Below are 19350 nucleotides of genomic sequence, written 5' to 3' on the forward strand. Positions count from 1 at the left end.
ATGTTGGAATGACAGTGCTAATGGGTAATAGTTATTGAGTACTGTCCCAGTGCTAGCACTTTATGTGCACAAACTCTTCTTGTTTTTGCTGCATGGCAGTGGCAAACTACTTAACTTCTCAGGGCACCACTTCTCCTGAGTGTAAGTGATGTTTTAAAGTCCTTTGAACAGTGAAATTCTATGATTCTCTTTCTTCTGGTTCACAAGGAAAGTACCTTCTATCATGAAGCAGCAGCTCAGGGGGAGATTCTGTCACAGTGAAGGAGTTTCTAAACACTGGTGAGAATTTGTCCAATTCCAGCACTTTGGCAAATGGCCAGCCCTGCAGAGGCCGGATGCCTGCCTTCCCTGTGTCGGACCAGATTCCTAGGTGTTCAGCAGCTCCCAGTAGGACCTCTCATCCTGCACCTCCACCCTTCTAGGATTAAAACCTTGCACTTGATTTATTCCCCATCAGAATGTTCTTGTAGAAGAAAGCTTGATCTGTGTTATTGCAGAAAGCTCAAAATCTAGTTATCAACAGGACATCGCCCCCGAATCCCCTGCCAGTGTTTGGAAACCTGCGTGGCAATTTTAGATGGTCACTATGACTGGGATGTGACAATGCTCTTGATGTTCCAGGCTCTAAGGATGCTGAATAAGCTAAACTGTCTTTTGAAATAGAGAATCCCCCTGCCCCAAATTCCAGGTGGGCCCCTGTTAAAAAGCATTCTGCAAGTAGTTTAGTAGACTGAGTCTTTGGGGACCCAATGAGGATCATAAACACATGTCACACATGATTTAGCAGCTCTATGATGGTGACATGGTCAGCTGTGCTTTCACAGCAGCCCCATGGACCCCTGGCAGCTGTGTACCCTTCACTTTCCTGCAGGGTGCCATGACCATCTGCATTTCGAAGGGGGCTCTTCCTTGTTAGGTGCTCTGGCCATTTTTCTTTTCTGCTGTCTTTCCCTTTTCATCTCTTCATCTGCCCCCAGACCATGCAGTGAATCCTAGGAATGATGGAGTATATGCCAAGATTTCCAAGCTCCTTGTAAAGAGCTCTTCACAAATATTGCTTGGAAATCTACAAAACGAACTCTCAGGGGAGACACTGTATTTTTAAATTCTCCAAGTCCCTGGATGGCATTCCTTCTCCCCACCCCCCCAAGGCTTCCCATGATGCTTGTCCTTTCTTCAGGAAAGTTTTTATTTTTAAGTTGGCCTGGACTCCCCCTTTTCCTTACTTTCAAGGTCCAGAGCCAAGAATTTAGATCTCTGGCTATGGAGAATGAATCCCAGGTGTGCGGTTCTTCTTGCCTTCGTGAGATGGAACTCTGGAAAAAGCCCTTTTCCAGAACTTGGCAAGCAGTTTCTGACACAGCAGAGACTTAAGGGATAAAGAGAGAAAGAATTCTTGAGAAGGGTTGATTTGTTTGGGAGTTGGAAATAGATGCCAGAAAGTGTGAAGGGAAAGTGGGTAGGAAGGAAATAAAGCAGAGAGCATAGACATTTTTTTTTAGTTGTTTTATTTTTTATTATTTTATTTAGAAGAACTGGGGTGCAGGCCAGAGGTATAGCGACTGAGAGGATTCACCAGAGACAGAGTGGGGAGCAGACCAGGTGGATCTACTAAAATACACTGCCGAGGAGAGCAGCAGGCCAGTCAGGAGAGGTCTGCTATGTCATGTGGGTAGCTTCCTGCCCAGGGATCAAACTCAGGCCACAGTGGTGATAGTACTGAGACTTAACCCCTAAGCCCCTAGGGAAGCCCCAGAGAGCATAGACTTTTGCATCTCCTTTTGGATGTAGGAATGAACAGAGAGAAACAAAGAGGAGAGCAGGTTCAAGAGAAAGTTGATTTTCAAAGAGTATTTTGTCCTCCTATATCTCTGTTTCTTTTTTATTGTGTGGAGCAGAAAGTGATTCTTTGAAATGAACCACCGAGCACCTCAGTGCTTAACACTGTGCTATATTTGATGAGGCGGTGTCACATGAAGCCCAAAGGAGTGACACAGGCACAGATCTTGGTTTCACAGAGCCGGTAGCCTGGTCTGGGAGACAAGACTTCTTCATCTGTCTCCTGGAACATGGAATAGCTCCAGGCCAGAAATTTTTCAGCAGATCTTTTGGTGCCATGGTGGTATGGAGCTCTGGGGTCCTTCCAGTGGTTGATTCACCACAGTTGCAGTGGTGGCAAATACATGCTCACATCAGTCATTTATACACACACATATATATAAATTGGGTTGGACTCCCCCTACTTACCATTAAGATCTAGAGCAAGAGGAGGCCTCCCTGGTGGTGCAAGGGGTTAAGTCTCAGCACTATGAAGCTATCTGCAGCCTCTGCAGCATGAGTTCGCTCCCTGGCCAGGGAGGTGACCCACATGGCACAGCAGACCTCTCCTGACTCGCCTGCTGCTCCCCTCAGCAGTGTATTTTAGTAGATCCTCCTGGTCTGCTCCCCAATCTGTCTCTGGTGAATCCTCTTACCCCACCCCGACACCTCTGGCCTGTACCCCAGTTCTTATATGCATAAATAAATATATTTTTTAAAAAAGATCTAGAGCAAGAATTCAGAACTTTTTTATAAATGTGTGCGTATGTATATGTTTATATGCACTTGGGGGTATATCCACATACATATACACATACAACCATACACATGTATTTTTTTAAATTTAGCAAAGATATTTTAAGCATCTTTCAAGAACAGTTCCTGTTTTCTGCACTGTTTCTGCTGTTTTTCCATAAAGTTGTTCTTTTTACCTGTTTTCCTAACCATTTTATGAATTGTTCTGGATGTCTCCCACACAGATACACATTGCAGCAGGCTAATGTTAACCCTTAGCCCGAGAGAAAGCGCACCTCCCAGGGATACAGAAGTGCACACACGAAAACTGTCCAAACACCCTCAGTCATCAATTCATGTAGGGGGAAGAAAAGTTAGAGTTGCTTAGGAAGTCAGACAATTCTTTTTTTTTTTTTTTTTTTAATTAATAAATTTTATTTTTATATTCCCCATACAATTGCAATCCCCCCATTCTGACCCCAATCCCTCCCCTCCCGTCCCCCACCCCCAAAAAGTGTCTCTGGTTCATAGTTTTTGTTGATTTTGATTTTCACTTTCTTATAGTTATTCATTTTCCTGGTCCCTTATTTAAGTTTTCTAGATCCCTGCTATGAGTGAGACCATCCGGTATTTTTCTTTTTCTTTTTGGCTTATTTCACTGAGCATGATCCCTTCCAGCGTCATCCATGTTGCTGCAAATTGCATGTGTTTATCTTTTTTGAATGCTGAGTAATATTCCATGGTTAGCCCGAGAGAAAGCGCACCTCCCAGGGATACAGAAGTGCACACACGAAAACTGTCCAAACACCCTCAGTCATCAATTCATGTAGGGGGAAGAAAAGTTAGAGTTGCTTAGGAAGTCAGACAATTCTTGATAATAGCTTTCATTTTTGTGTTCTTTCATCTGTAAAATTCTTGTCAGATCTTTTTAGGAAAAAAAGTGAGAAATGGAATTCCTGACTGGATGGTGATGACGAAGAGAACAGAAGACAGTCTAATTGTCAGCCAGTCCCTTTCTATTTCTGTTTTCACTAAATGTCTTCTGTCTGACACATTCATTCTGCTGGAAGCCACAGAAACAACTCTGGGTCCCCTGTCTTGGTGGCTAGCTACCCGAAGTGTCACTTTTACTTCTGGAGGCTTCTAAGGTCTCCTGCTGCTGTTGCATAGGAAAGGTAGCATTAGCTTTTTATTGCCTCAATAAATGTTTGGTTTGAGTTATGAGGCTTTGACAATGGCTGCCTTTTATTGAGGTCTCTCACTGGTTGTGTCAGATGACCCACCACGGCCAGCCTGACTTCGGATATGTGAGTGGTGGTGGAATGGGTCTTGCCATCAGGCTGGAGCCAGACTCTGAAGTAGGTGTTCACCACCTTTTCCTATTCCCATGAAGATGGAAGCAGATGATAAGCCATTTCCAGCCTGGGATTCCTGCCTCCCCCAGGGCTGCTGTCCTACAGTGAGTTGGTCTTTCTCTGGCAATTAAAGTCATTTTTTTTTCTGAGTTGTAGAATCCTGCTCCTAGCATGATGATAGGAGGTGCTAGGTCCTTCTTGGGAAGACGTTCTACTTCCTGAATGTGTTGGTTTGGGAGGGCTACTATAACAAAGATCACAGAGTAGGTGGTTTTAAAGATAGGCATTTATTTATTTTCTCCCAATCCTGTAGACTGGAAACCCAAGGTCAGATGTTAGAGGGGTGGGTGGGTAGAGTTCTTCTAAAGTTTCTCTCCTTGGCTTGTAGGTAGTTGTCTTATCTCTATACCTTAGTGTGGTTTTCTCTCTATGTGTATCTGGGTCAGCTTGGTTGGGGGCCCACCCCAACGACCTCATTTTAATTTAATGACTTCCTCAAAGACCCTGTCTCCAAATATGGTCACATGCTGAGATACTGGGAACTGGACTTCAGCAAGTGAATTCAGGGTGGAGAGATACAGAGTAGCCTATAACACTAAAATTTCACTCAAAACTTCTGGGTCTTAATGTATCTCCTTGCAGTTGTCTAGCCTGGAGTGCCTGGAGGTATTTTGGAGGAGGGTGGGGAGTGGTTCATCCCAAGCCTCGTATAAGCCACCTTCGTGGTTGAAAGGGATTGAGACATGGGTAGGGACCAGAGCCCTGAACCCTGTTCCATAACCATTTTATGCATCTTTCTGGATGTCTCCCACACAGATACTAATTGCAGCAGGCTGATGTTAACCCTTAGCTAGAAAGAAAGCACACCTAGTGGGGTATTGCTGGGCCAGAATTGGGTAGCCCTTATTGATATTAGAAGGCACTGGCGTCTCCCAGATCCTGTGAAACAACCTTGGAATCATCTTAGCAATTTTTCTTTTTACTGAAGTAGCCACAGCTGTGATGGTCATTAGTGACGGTCATTAAAATGCATTAAAATTCCCAAACCTTGTTCCACCAAGGCCCTTGTGCCCCATGCCCCAGAAGGAATCCTCAAAGCTGACCCATCCCAAGGAACACCTGTTTTCTACCTGAGGGTTTATTGCTTAACCCCAATAGGGAAACTCCAGTGCCAGAGTGCTGGCCTAGACTTAGCCATGTGGAGCTACGCAGGGAGGATCTGGACTGGCCTGTATCAGACAACTCTTAGGTGTCTTAATGAGCACTTACTACATATCAGAATACTGTACTGGATATTAATATTCTTTGGGCAAGAAAAGAAAAACCCTACCATCATCCGTTTAATAATACCCAAAGTATAAGAAGGACATAATCTTAGAGTAAACAACAGTCCTTTGCATGGAATCATTTGACTTTACAAATACCACAGTCTCCTGCTGTGAACCAGGAACTTCATTACAGAGAGTAATAAACTTCCCGTTATTTGAGTTCAGCTTTGAAGGTGAATAGGTCAGTCAGTAGGGGACTAGAAGAATTCCACAGACGAGAATAAAATGCAGAGTGTCTGGGAAAGACCATAATCTCTGGAAGTAGACACAGATGGTTTGGAGTCTTTGCTCCCAGCCATGTATATGACTTAAGAAACAGACGAACTCATGGTGTGGGAGCCCCCTGAGGTCCACATCTGAGTAATGGGGTATTGCAGGGACAGAATCAGGTAGCCCTTGATATTAGAAGGCACTGGCCTCTCCCAGATCCTGTGAAACAACCTTGAAATCATCCTAGCAACTTTTCTTTTTACTAAAGTAGCCACAGCTGTGGCTACTTTAGTTAATGATGGTCATTAAAATGCTGCCAGTCTTGGGATGCTGTGCTTTTTGTTACATGGCCAGAATAAGAGTCATGTAACTTCTGGGATCCAACTGCCCGCAGTTAGAATTGAGCAGCGACTACATACCTGGGAGTGACACCAGAGATAGGGTTGCATTGATCATCCTTTGAGATGACATCTGACCCAGAGATTGGTCTCATTTTGCAACACTCAGAAACCAGCCTTCCTATTTATTAGTTAGATGAGATGAACTGACATCATAACCAGGGAAAGAGTCTTATTGTAAATTGAGGAATTCTTTCCATTCATTTCTTAATTTATTTTGCCCTATTATCCTTCCCCTCCCTGCTAAATAAGAAACACTGCATTTGCAAAAGGGTTTTTTTTTGTCTTAGATGGGAAGAGACTTTGAGCCATTTGTGCTGTGAGCAGCAGGAGCCAAAAGAGGGGGAGAGTAACAGATGGAACAAGACCTTGGCAGAAGTGGGAGTTGATGGAATTTGGAAACTAATGGAGGGATCCCCTTTCCTGATATGTTACTGTCATAGTCCCACATCCATGCCCTAAGGGAGAAAGTTAGCTTTCCAGGTACAATAAGACCACATATGAATAATAGACTTGCTATTCAGAGTCCTCTGGGTCCTCATCCCAGCTCTGCTGGGAGCAAGCTGGGTCACATTAGAAAAATTAATTGCCTGTTGGAGCCACAGTATCTTCACATCTTATAAGGAAATACAGGCCCAAATAGTGCATGCAGTAAATACTTACAAACAACCGTTTTTATTATCAATGCACTGATATAGTACACTATAAATTCCCCTTTAATCAGATACAAAAGTAAAATTAATATGCTGAACAGCTCATCCACATTATTATATGTATTAATATAAATGACTGTGACATAAAATGCACATGGACTCATAATTTGCTAGCAGTCTCATTGGCCGCTGAAATCTCAAGTATTTGCAAAGAGTCAGCACAGCCTGAAGGTTGAGAGCCTGAACTCTGGAGCTTCCTTGTTCTGGTTTGAATCCCTATTGACCAACGTCGACCTGTGGAGAGTTATTCAGTCTCTTTGTACCTCAGTTTCTTCAGCAGAATGAGAATGGAGAAAATAGTACCTCTCTCAAAAGGAGTATTAGGAGGATTAAGTACACTAGTGTTTGTAAGGAGTTTAGGACAGTGTCAGGCAGTTATATAGCACAATAGCATAGATCCCCATTAAAAATAAAGAATCCAAAGTAATTTTCTCTGTTTCAAGTGCTCGGTAGGATCATAAACATTTTCTAGAACTCATTGTCCTAGAAACTTAAGTTGATTCCAATAAGCACAGTTTAAATTTAAGGTTCAAAACCTGATTTACATTCTGGTATCTATTTCTAAGAAGTCTCCAATGAAAGGAATTCCTTAGGTAAACACTTAGAGGTGTTAATGGGTCTACTGGGGTGGTCAGAATTCTCTTTGAAATGTTGATGACTAACACAGACATGCAGATCAGAAACTGGCTTTGAAGTTTTGATTGCTCAGTTAGATATGCAAATCCAAAACTAGCTTTGACCAAGAAACATGAGGCTTAAGCTTGCCCTTGATTGAAGAGAAACTGGAAGTTGCAGAAAGGAGAATGCCAGTTAGTGACCTGGGAAGATGCAGGCATTGTACTGGATCAGCCTGGCCCCAGGTGGCCTTCTAGATAGTCCCCAGCCTTCTTTGCACCCTGTGGGTTCATGCCTTGATCCAAGGGCAGAAGAAACCTGACATGCTGGAAACTAAGCTGATTCTCCAGTAGTATCTTCTTTGTCTCAGTCCTGTGGATTGGGTCCTTGTCAAAACAACCCCAAATGCCATTAGCAGTCTTCTGCAATAGCTAATGACCCTGCTTCTGAGAGGAGACAACCCCTTAAGGAAAGAACTGCAGGCCAGCATTTAATAAAAAGACTGATTCAGTACTCTGCCTGTGAGAAATTGGGTCTTCAGTGAAAATCTAGTACCATGTGGCATACGAGAAAGGCATCGACCAAGATCTGTGGGCTGACCCCATGGCTTCTAAGGCCACCAGATTCATTAATGCCCAGCAATTCTTAAACCAGTGAGGAAATAATAGTCCTGGGGGTGGGGCCAGTTATGTTCTAAGTTCTGCTGTGGAATCTCAATAGAAAACAGTACTTATGTGTTTAATTCCATGCTTGAACTCAGGAATATTTCAGCCCCAGAAATAAGAAATAATATGGGCAGAGTATAAATACAGAAATCCCAGACGTACCTTTAGCCTTTTGTTCTCCAGCACCCTCTCTGCACATGCCCACATGGTCCCACTGAGCAGGGCTGGGTCCTGGCCTTTTCCACTTTCCATTTTGCCTGTTATACATTCCTTTAATTGTCTCAATGGCAGGTAGCAAACTTGAAGCATTTGACTTGCAGAAACTTTTGTCCTGTTAATTGAGAAAAGGGCATATTATGCCATTTTAGCAGAGGCACACCCCAGTCCACTGACAAGGTCAACACACTGGTGGTGTGTATATAGCCCTAGGGACAGCAGGAAGTTCAGGGCACATTTCTGGTATTTTTTCCTCAAGAAGAAAACACTTAGTGGTTCCCAAATATTATGTGTAATACCCTGCCTGCTCTGGACAGATTCTTATCTGCTTTCTCACGCTCTAGCTGCCTTGTCAATTATTCACAGCAAGTGTGTGCGTGCCTGCCCTCCCCGTCGGTCGGAGGTGTGCTGTGCTGCCTCGGCCCAGTTCCAGGCTCTGTCATGTGTCTGTTCCTCCACCTGGAGCAGTTACCTTACTTCCCTCCCAGCGTCCTCAACTGAGAGCTGGCAGGATCAGAGTGTGCCCCCCACCCCCGCCCCAGGGCCTACAGGGTCAAATAGAGTCACTTATAAAGCATCAAGAATAGCGTCAGGCACAAAGGGAGCTCTCATTAAAGGTTAATAATTACTACGAATAATAGAAACAGTGAACTGACTCATCTATCTTGAATATCTCTTCCCTGGCAGACACAAATGCTGTGAAATCACAGCAACATCCGAGTGAAAAGGCTGAGAGTCAGCCCTCCTTATAGGTGTTGTGTGCCTTGGTTTCTCTTTTATAAGCTCAGGATGTGGAAGAGGGCTGGCAGCGGGGCGATTGTTACTGAGGTGAATCCAGCTTCTGCTTCCTTCTCCAACACATCTAATGCCAAAAACCCTGTTTCAGGCGATCTGGGTGTCCACAGTGGGGAAGAACTCCAGCTCACCACCACTATCACCCATGTGGACGGACCCACCGAAATCTACAAGTTGACCCGCAAGGAGGCCCAGGAGTAGAGGCTGCTGCACCCGGCTGGGACTGTCCCCCACACCCCAGCCTCTCTCACTAGAGTGGGGAGTGTGCCAGAGCGAGCTCCATGTGCAAACGAATGCTCGAGTCTCTTAGCTGTGGTTTCTTGGACCAGCGAGTGAACGGTTGTCAGTTTACCTCCTACGGTAGCGCTCGGAGGAAGATCCCTGCAGCCACTAATGCATCGTGTATGATAAAAAACAAACAACAACAACAACAAAAAAAAACCTCTGGTATGACACATTCTCTGTGATGGTTGTTAATTAGTGACATAGTAACATCTGTAGCAGGTGGTTAGTAACCTCATGTGTTGGGGGTGTACTGCTTGGGGGATGGTTCGGGCCAGATGGGATCTGTACGGAGTGGAATATTTGACTCATTTTCCTGTTTTAGATTCTAGGATAGATTTTAACATCCTTTGCAGTCCAAGAAAGGTTGGTGTCATAGTCTTCTCACTTCTAGTCCATGACCACTTTTTTTTTTCCTATTTATATCACCAAGTAGCCTATTGAGGTAATATTTAAGTTGTCGATAGATATGTGTCCCTATTTTTTATGGCATAATATAACTGAATTTCATAAGATCTATTACACCAGGGGCATTTCAGCTTTGAAACCAAATGTTGTGTGTCCAATACTAACCAATCTGTTGGATGTGGGTTTTAAAAAATATTTGCTAACCTACCCAAGTAGGATTTATTGTATTAAATGACCTTTGGGTCTGAAAGCTTTTTTAACCTCTTGCTTAAAATGTGTTTTCTTTTGATAAGATGCTTCAAGCCGTCTCCAAAAGTTTATTCGATCTTTCAAATAAACCTGTATGTACATGCATATATGTATATGCACGCGTCGCCCTCCTGCTCAGCCAGCACATGCATGTAGATTCTTTTCCATGTTGAGTCTATGGGGTGGGGAGTGGGTAGGGAATGTAACTTTATGAAAAATTAAAATATTTTGCCATCAAATCAGTATGTTTGGGGGCGGTATCTATTTCTGGAACTAGGATTACACTTTCTGTACTGAGTTGTTAAGTTCCCTATGGGATGGCATGTGTGGCTATATATGCATATATATATATATATATATATATATAAACTTAGCCTGAAGAACAACATTACTAGGACATTCCTTCACTTCCATGGAATGTTGAATTAACCAGGGCAGCTCTAAGGGGTCACAGCACTGGAAATTCAGGGCATTTTCCCTAGAGCATTACTGTTTACTCATCTAAGTCTTTGCTTTTTCACTTCATGGCTAGACCTCAAACAGATGCTTGTCTGGTCATCAATCAGCTATGATCAGGAAGTCAGTCAGATGGCTGCTGGCCGCTCAACCTGTGGGTTGGGGTTAGTTCCAAAGAATGGAGAATCACTGATGCCCCCTGGTGTTAAAGTGGTTAGTATTCAGCACTCGCACCAAAAAATGAAGACTCCATTTTGAGCTGGGCAGAGAAGACTTCTACCACAATGGACAAATGATGGGTTTGGGTGGCAGGGACTGAGACTTAAAAGTCCTCTCATTAGAAATGAGAGGTGAGGGCCTCCCTGGTGGCGCAGCAGTTGAGCGCTGGGTTGCGAAGCTGCCCACGGCCTCTGCAGCTCTGGTTCGATCCCCGGCTGCTCCCCGGCCACCTGAGGAGGGTCCCACACGGCGCGCAGACCTCTCCTGCCGCCCGCTGCTCCCCTCAGCAGTGTGCTTAGGTCCTTCTGCCTGCTCTGCTCCCCGCTCTGGCTCTGGTGAATTCTCTCACCCTCCCACACTTCTGACTGTACCCAGTGCTTGTATAAATAAATAAATAAATAAATAAATAAATAAATAAATCTTTAAAAAAAAAAAAAGAAATGAGAGGTGAAACAGACCATGCAGGGAAGGATATTTGGACATTGTCATTGAGAATGAGAAATACAAGTGGGGCAGAGCATCAGAGTATCAAGGAAGAAAAATGGCAAGAGTGGTAAACCACTCTGCAAGAGGTGGAAAAAAAGAAAATGAGTTAATGAATCAGAATAAATGCAAGATAATGATGAAGCCAAAGAACAAACCAGATCCATGAAAAAGGGGAACAATGTTAGATATCCTGAAAGTCTGGATAGCATTTAAGGATCAAGTAACGTCTATTGGAATTGGTGGTTTGGCTATATGAGGCTTTCTCGGGTCAGAAAGAAGGGGTGCAGAATCATGGGTGATCATGATGGAAATGAAAGCGATAAGATGGTGGCTCCAGGAGGAGAGGGAAGGAAGCTCTGTGCTGGTAGGCTGGGAAAGAACTGGACTGAGGGGTGAGAACAGCTATGAGTCAAGATGATGAGAAGGTAACAAATCCCATGGGAGGTAAAGAGAGTTGGAGTCAAGAACATAAGTTGATGAGATAGTTTTGAATAAGTGAAAAGATAATTTTTATCCTACGACAGGAGGGAAATAGCAGATTTTGGAGGAGAAACTGGAGGTCAAAGGAGAGAGGTTGTAGCCTATCCCTCCATGTGTTCTATCTTCTCCACAAATAAATGGGTGTTGGAATTCTACTACCAATGTCCTCAGTTTCAAGACTGCAGGGTGAGCACAACCATTTCAATCCATGAAAAGCTCAAGAAATTAAGAGTGAGAAAAAGACAACAAACCTAAAAATATGAATTATTGACTGTGTGTACAAGTTTTACAAATCATCTAAATTTTTTCTAGTAGTTTTGAAGGACGCTATAGAAAAGTGTAATGTGTCCTAATTATCTGTTTTAAAAAAATTAGAAAATCCAAGTATGCAATGGACAAATCTTCTAAAAGTACTGGTTTATATTGCTTAACCTATTGGTTATTCTAGGTGCTCGTCCTACATTTTCCATACTAATGAAGTGGTTCTCTGTATGATTGCCACTTCTGAGAGCTGAGATAAAGCACCCTTCGCAATGTTCTCATGCCAGAGTCCTTCAGCCCACATCTCAGAGCTGGAGGAGCCCTTGGAAGTCAAACCCAGAGATTCCTATAGGTACTTTTGCAAAGGTTAAAAGAAATTCAGAGGGGAGATTGGTCTTGGGTCTCACACTCACCTTGGCAGTTCCTGAAACTTTATCACTCTCTCAAATGACTCAGGTTTGAGACTGACTGGTCAAACTAGGGAATCTCAATGAATTACAATTCCCATGCAATCTTTTACAACAAAGTTTACACCCTATCTTGTGACTCCATCATTCAACACATTCCTCCTTCCTATTCTTGGGTAACCGAGAAGGAGAAAAGAGGACATAGAAGCAATAACACACTACCCATGATGAAGTCGGAGCAATCACCCTGTGCCTCCAGAGAAAATACACACTACTCTCTAAAGGTACCTAGCCTGGTAAGGGAATTCAATCAGGGAGGATTAGTGGGTGAGCCAGTGGACACACCTCGCTAATCCCAAACTCTCTGAGTGTTTGAAAGCCTAGATTCTTTGGGAACCTCTTCCCTGACCCAAGCAGACTTTGCTCCTTTTACTGACAGCCATTTCCTGGCTATGTTAGTGCAGTTGGTGATGGTGCAGTATGACTCGGTGATGCTGTCTCTGTGTTGCTGGATTGCAAGGATCTTTCATCTATCATGCTACAGGAATCATCCTGACCCCCACAAGCTCGCTCTCGCCCTTCATGTATTTGTATGTGACTGGTTTTGTGCTATATGGGTAATTTGGTTGAGACTATTTCAGCAGAGTCATTTCTCCTGACATCAGTCAGTTTCCAGGCACTCCTTGAACTGCCTAGTGTCTGGACCTTCCTGTCTCTGTGGCAATGCACTTAGCTGTCGTTTGTTGAGAACTCCCTTCAATACTGAGACCAGACTTTCCCTGGTGACTTTGACCCTTTGACCCCCTCCATGGAGGCCCTGTCCCCATCAGGCTGCTATTCTCTAGACCCACATCTTGGTTCTTCAGCTCCTTCTCCAGACATGGTCTCCAGTCCCTCGTGATTGCTTGCCTGTTAACTGCATTCTAGTTACTGTTCCAAAAGATGAACTGAGGCTACAGCATTGCTCTGCGGTCACAGATTAGTGTAAAAATAATACCTCAACTAGGACTCGACATCCTAAGAAAATGACACTAGATCTTAAAAAAATAACCTTTTTTTTTTTTTTTTGCTTCTCATGGCCATGTAATCACTAATACGCCTATTGTTAAAAAAAAATTAATGTCACCAATATGTTCATTTGTATTCAGTCATATTTTCCAACTAAATTCTAGAACTTTGCATGTATCCCTGTGATAGTTCACTTTTCTCACACACAGATTCAAGCGGTAAAGCACATCTTTTAAGCACAGTTTGAAATATAAGAAATTAAGGCATTTTTACATGCAAAATTAGTTTCAAATGCTGCATAATTTACAAATATATAGTCATCCAAGATCAGAAAAGTCTTCCTTGGCCTAGACTTACTTCTTTTGTTCATCCCTTATATGCACACACCATTGCTGAGAAACTTTTTTTCTGTGTGTGTTCTGTAATGGAACTTTATAATTTATGTGTCTTTTCCCTAATAACACTGCTTCACAGTCACATAGTGGGTTTCCTACTTCACATAATAAACACATGAAGGTCAGAGTGGTGAATGACAAAGTTGTAACTAAAAGGAATTTTGTTTTTGAACTGCAAGTCTCATTGGAGCAAAATTACCTTATTGGGAGATGTTATTCCAGTCTAAGAAAAAGCTGCCTGCTCCCCACCTCCAGCGATGGCAAGCGTGTGCCCTCTCTTGGCTAAGGGGAGAATGACAGCTACCCCGGAGCAAATCCTCAAGATGGACTCGAATCTAGGGAATTTGTACTTGCTTCACAATTATTACTGCTTTTTAGTGAGTTCCTGTTCTGTGTATAACTTTGTTTTGGGATCCTCAGGGAAGTTTCTCCCTCTCGTACCCCCTTCACCTATATGGTCTCTGAAATCTTCACCAACTTTGATTCTAAAAATAATCAGAGACTTTGTTAATGGCATCCTCTAGCCATAGAGGCTGTATATAGATGCCTAATCTGGATCTGCTGTGGGCGGGTGTGCTGGTATTACTGTCGATGGATGAGAGATACAGGTAGATCTGCTGTTAATTGATTCGGTGTTGCCACAGACCTGTGGCTATTTTGAATTCCTTGGAGGCTCTGAACTCCCTTGAATGGCTCCTGTACCCAGCACCTCCTCCTCTAGGGATGAGTCAAGGTTGGGATGGGGCCATATAAGCAGACCTCTCTTAAGGACACGGAGGGGCTGGAAGTTACCTGTAGGGTAGCCTACATGGGATTTTCCCACTGCTTGGCGCTTGGCCCACGTTCCTCAAGCACTGGCTAGATAGAAATTTCTCCCAGGGCCTCCCTGGTGGCGTAGCGGTTGAGCGCTGGGTTGCGAAGCTGCCCGCAGCCTCTGCAGCGCCGGTTCGATCCCCGGCTGCTCCCCGGCCACCGGAGGAGGGTCCCACATGGCGCGCAGACCTCTCCTGCCGCCCGCTGCTCCCCTCAGCAGTGTACTTCGGTCCTTCTGCCTGCTCTGCTCCCCGCTCTGGCTCTGGTGAATTCTCTCACCCTCCCGCGCTTCTGACTGTACCCAGTGCTTGTATAAATAAATAAATAAAAATAAATAAATCTTTAAAAAAAGAAAAAAAGATATTTCTCCCAGGCATCGCACAGTTTAATTGCCCGACTCCCATGAACTGACAATCCATGCTTTAAAGATTATTCCTTTGTGTGTGTGCTACTTCACAAAGGTCCCTGGAAGTGGGTAGGATCATGTTCTTAGCCAAGGTCTCCCTAAAAGCTGACACGGAGGTGAGGGTTTGTGTTTGTGTGCAAGTTTGAAAAGTGGTCTCAGGAAGCAGTGAAAGGAATGAAGAATTGAGGCTGATGAGGGAAAACTGAAGAAAGGCCACCTCCGGGCGCTGCTGCAGATGGAACCTCAAAGGGTAAGGAACACGCTGAGGAATGTCCCCTAAGCATGAAGTTTACTGGGCACCCTCTTTGTAGGTGAGGGTCACGTGGGCTGTTACTTGCCTGCAAGGGTCAGCTACCTAGGAAGGAAGCCACATATTTTTATCTGATCTTAAAAACAAAATAGGCTTATTTTAAAAGTTAGGCAACACAGAGGAAAGGATAAAAGATTGATTATAGTCATACCACCTAAAAATAAATACTATTTAGATGTCAGTGTTCTTATATGATTTTTTCTATGAATATTCTATACATATTCTCTACATTCTATACATATTTTTCCTATTTTAATGACTTTATTACTGTAGTCTCTGGTAAGGATGTGTCATTTGTTTACTAATCCTCTATTGTTGGGCATTTAAATGGTTTGCAAAGTAACACATGCCAAAATGAACATCCTTGGGTGCAAATCTTTCTGTATTTCTCTCTTGCTACTTTAAGATTAATTCCTAAGAGTAGAATTACTGGGGCCAAATTTCAGTCATTCATTTATTAAGTGTATTTGAGTATCCTGTATGGGCCAAGCACTGTTCAAAGAAACATCCCTGCCAAAGAGAGGTAAGGGGAGGTAGGGGGAAAGCAAGAAATTAAGAAAATGTGTTAAGGAAATTCTTTTCAAAGAAATATTTTCAAAAGAATAGTTTATTTTCCAGATCTTTGTTTTCCTTTGATATTTTAAATCGGAGTATTTCCCATTTGTCTCATATAGGTAGCCAAACTTTTCCAAATTTGCTGCTTGCTTTTCAAATTTGCTGCTTGTTTTTGTTGTCTTCTGGAGCATAGAGCTTTTTTTTATTTTTATAATCAATCTGTAAATCTTTTCTTTAGAGTTTCTACTTTTGCTATCATGCTTAAAAAACTTCCTCATCTAAGATAATTGGTCACCCATAGTTTTTCTAATATTTTAAATTTCCTTTTCTAGTTTTCTTTGTCAGTTCATAAGGAATATTGTTTTTCAGTAGGAATCTCAATTAAATATTTTTTCCAAACAGTTACATATGTATCAGTTTTTTTATTTGAAGATTTATTTTTATTTATGTATAGAAGAACTGGGGTATAGGCCAGAGGTGCAGGGGGTAAGAGGATTCACCAGAGACAGAGTGGGGAGCAGAACAGGCAGATCTACTGAAATACACTGCTGAGGGGAGCAGCTGGCAAGACAGGATAGGTCTGCTGCACCCTGTGGTTCAGCTCCCTGGCTAGGGATCAAACTTAAGCCACAGTGGCTGACAATAGATTGATAGACTTTAACCCCTGTGCCTCCAGGGAGGTCCAAGCATAATTTTTTTAAATAATCACAAAGGACAAGTTCTTTTTTTTTTTTTTTAAATAGAACAGTACTGTCTTTTTTTTTTTTAAATAATAAATTTTATTGTTATATTCCCCATACAATTGCAGCCCCCCCATTCTGATCCCAATCCCTCCCCTCCCGCCCCCGCCCCCCTAAAAGTGTCTCTGGTTCATAGTTTTTTGTTGATTCTGATTTTCACTTTCTTATAGTTATTCATTTTCCTGGTGCCTTATTTAAGTTTTCTAGATTCCTGCTATGAGTGAGACCATCCGGTATTTTTCTTTTTCTTTTTGGCTTATTTCGCTGAGCATGATCCCTTCCAGCGCCATCCATGTTGCTGCAAATTGCATGTGTTTATCTTTTTTGAATGCTGAGTAATATTCCATGGTGTATATGTATCACATCTTCTTGATCCAGTCATCTATTTTTGGGCATTTGGGTTGTTTCCAAAGCTTAGCTATTGTAAACAGTGCTGCTATAAACATAGGGGTGCAGGTGTTCACAAAGGACAAGTTCTTAAGTAAATTGGGAAGGTCTTAAGTAAATTGGGAAGGTTGTAGTAGTGTGCACCCCCTGAGTGGAGACTTTGGAGCAGTTATGAGGCTAATGCAGGAACCATTCCAGCTGCCAGCTAGCCCAGAAACTGCTAGCAATTAGATGTTTTGTGCTCCATTCCCAAGGGCTCTCCAGGGGCTCCCTGGGAACACACCTTTCACTTTCCCTATATAGACCCTCTCAGTGCCAAGCAAATGCACCTTCCAGGGAAGATGGACTCAAACTGGGTCAGCATGAGAGCTGTGGGGAAACAAGTGAACTGAGGGCCAAATAGGCAGGGTGATTGCCTGTCCTCTGTGCCTGGGCCTCACAGTTTGCTGCCCGGGGAAGCAGCAGTTTCTTTGTGCCAGAGCCCAGGGGATCAACATCTGGGCCAGAAGCTTACAGTTATATAGGGCTCCTCTGTGTGTAAAAGGGCAGCAAAAGTGATGGCTGGTGGGATGGACAGAGCAGGAAGCCCTGGCTGTTGTTCTAACCATACCAGTAATTGCTGTGTGCTCTTGGCCAAGTTACAGTATCTTTGGGGATCTAGTTTTATCAAATTCACTCCTCTTTTTGCCAGACACATGTAGCAGCATGCATTGGTTAGGAAGAATATTGTATAAGGATATCCATTCTCGATGTCAGGGTTTGCAGTGCAAGCTGCAATTGTCCAGATAGAACTTGGGAGTTTGTACCAATTAGTAGTGTGAGTGAGTGTGTGAATGAGTGTGTGTGTGTGTCTGAGAGACAGACAGACAGACAGAGGAGAAGGAGGTAGGGAAAGAAGGGAGGAAAGGGGACAGAGGGAAGCAAGAAGAGAGGAAATTGAAAAGGTGAACGTATGAGGACAAAATAATTGAAGCAAAGCACGTTGAAAATTTCAATTTCTTCGTCATTCTAGCCTGCACAAAAGTACCTTGGAGGTGGCAGCATTACTCATACAGGTGCAATAGTTACCTTTCAACCCAAGATCCAACTCACAAGGAGCAGTCCTATATATTATATTACCTTTGTCCAGAATTAGTCAGTCATAGCTACATGCTGCCCTCCGCTGGCCCAAATAGATATTGTCCACATCAGTTTTACCTGATTGTTAAAATAATTTTCATTTACCCAACAAGTATTTATTGTGCACCTATTCAGTACCAGACATATATTAAGGTGGACCAACAACCAAACACACAACAATTCCTACTTTCATGGAAGTTAATACAATAACAGCAATATAATATTTAACCGATATCTAACCTTTATAAGAACCCTTTACATGTATGTGCTAGGAGCATTTTAATTATTGTAACATATCAACTCATTTTAATCCTCCTTCAGTCCTACAAGGTAGTATGATTATAGTCCACATTTTACACATAAGGAAACTGGTGCACAGAGAGGTTCAACAATCAAACCATTTTTTGAGGTCACGTAGCTAAGGAAGTAAGTGCCTGGCTTAACAGTTTGACTGCACAGCCTGTTCTTAACCACTCCATACACTGCCTTTGCAGACAAGTTCTAGTAGAGAAGCTTCTCTTCCCGCCCCACATATTGTGTAGCTGGCAACATTATTAGGTAGAAAGTTAAAACCAGACTCTGCTCTTTTGGCTCAGCCACTCATGGGTGGCAATCTCCTATGGGAAGATTCATGGACGGTGAGTGGGTACTTATGGGGCCCTACTACAAGTTGCCTATGTCCTCCTCCCTCCCCCACCCTGGCCCCAGGATGGGAGGGTCGAGGAAGCCATGGGAGGGGCTAAATCGCCCAGCTGTTACTGCAGGCCTGGCCCTGTCTTGAGGTCCCTGTGATTCCTGCTTCTCCAGTTCAGCCTTGAGACAACTTGGAAGCTGGTGATGAAACCGAAAGTTCTTCCCTGCTTGACCTAGATCTCAGACACAAACAGACAACACACAGCAAGAGGCTTCAGGCCAGCCCCCGGAGAGCCTGCTCTCCTGTGACAGGGCCTAGCAAAGGGCAGCGGCACACAGGGGAAAGGTGGTCCTTGAGGTTCTATATGTTAACTTCTTTTTATCATACAAAAATATGAGTTCTGTAGGGAGATGACGTGTTTTTAAATTACATCTTTGAAAAATGTCTTCAGAAATGCATTGCTACTTTTTACAGAATTTTATTTTGAGAATTGTGATTTAAATAGAAATAAAGAAGGAAAATAAAAGGCAGCTCTATAATGAAAATTTCACTTTACAGTAACTCAGTTGATCGTAAGCCTGAAGTCCTCGACATATACATCAGTAGACATAGGCTGCCTTGTAGAGAAATAGCAAATTGATTTGTCTCCCTTGTGTAGGTGACATTTCAGCTGCTTTCTTTTGTTCCCTTTCAATCACTACTTTAGTCTGTATGGGCGATTAAAGTAGTTAACCACAATTCTGTAAATGTTTTTGCATACATATTTTAGAGAGCTATAACTGAGTAAAGAATTAAGGCTATAAAGTTCCCCAGTAAGACTCGCATAGCATGCACAACTTTGGAATGGCTTTATTTTGTATATGCAACTATTTATAGATATCAGGTAA

General features: G+C 43.0%; 1 protein-coding gene and 1 long non-coding RNA gene across 2 annotated transcripts in view; one reads left to right on the plus strand and one right to left on the minus strand.

Annotated features, from left to right (window-relative positions):
• The window catches only part of WLS (Wnt ligand secretion mediator), a 103207-nt gene extending 93282 nt beyond the window's left edge, over nt 1–9925 (plus strand). Inside the window, exon 12 of the mRNA XM_037499507.1 lies at nt 8940–9925. Within this exon, the coding sequence (XP_037355404.1) occupies nt 8940–9049 (110 nt within the window). The 3' untranslated portion in view covers nt 9050–9925. The remainder of the gene's footprint in view (nt 1–8939) is intronic.
• The window catches only part of LOC129145170 (uncharacterized), a 54700-nt gene that overhangs the window by 2824 nt on the left and 32526 nt on the right, over nt 1–19350 (minus strand). The window contains exon 2 of the long non-coding RNA XR_008550340.1: nt 8000–8168. This is a non-coding gene — a long non-coding RNA (uncharacterized LOC129145170). The remainder of the gene's footprint in view (nt 1–7999; nt 8169–19350) is intronic.

The sequence above is a fragment of the Talpa occidentalis genome, unplaced genomic scaffold (genome assembly GCF_014898055.3).
Source record: "Talpa occidentalis isolate TD23 unplaced genomic scaffold, MPIMG_talOcc4v2.1 talOcc4.9, whole genome shotgun sequence".
Lineage (NCBI taxonomy): Eukaryota > Metazoa > Chordata > Mammalia > Eulipotyphla > Talpidae > Talpa > Talpa occidentalis.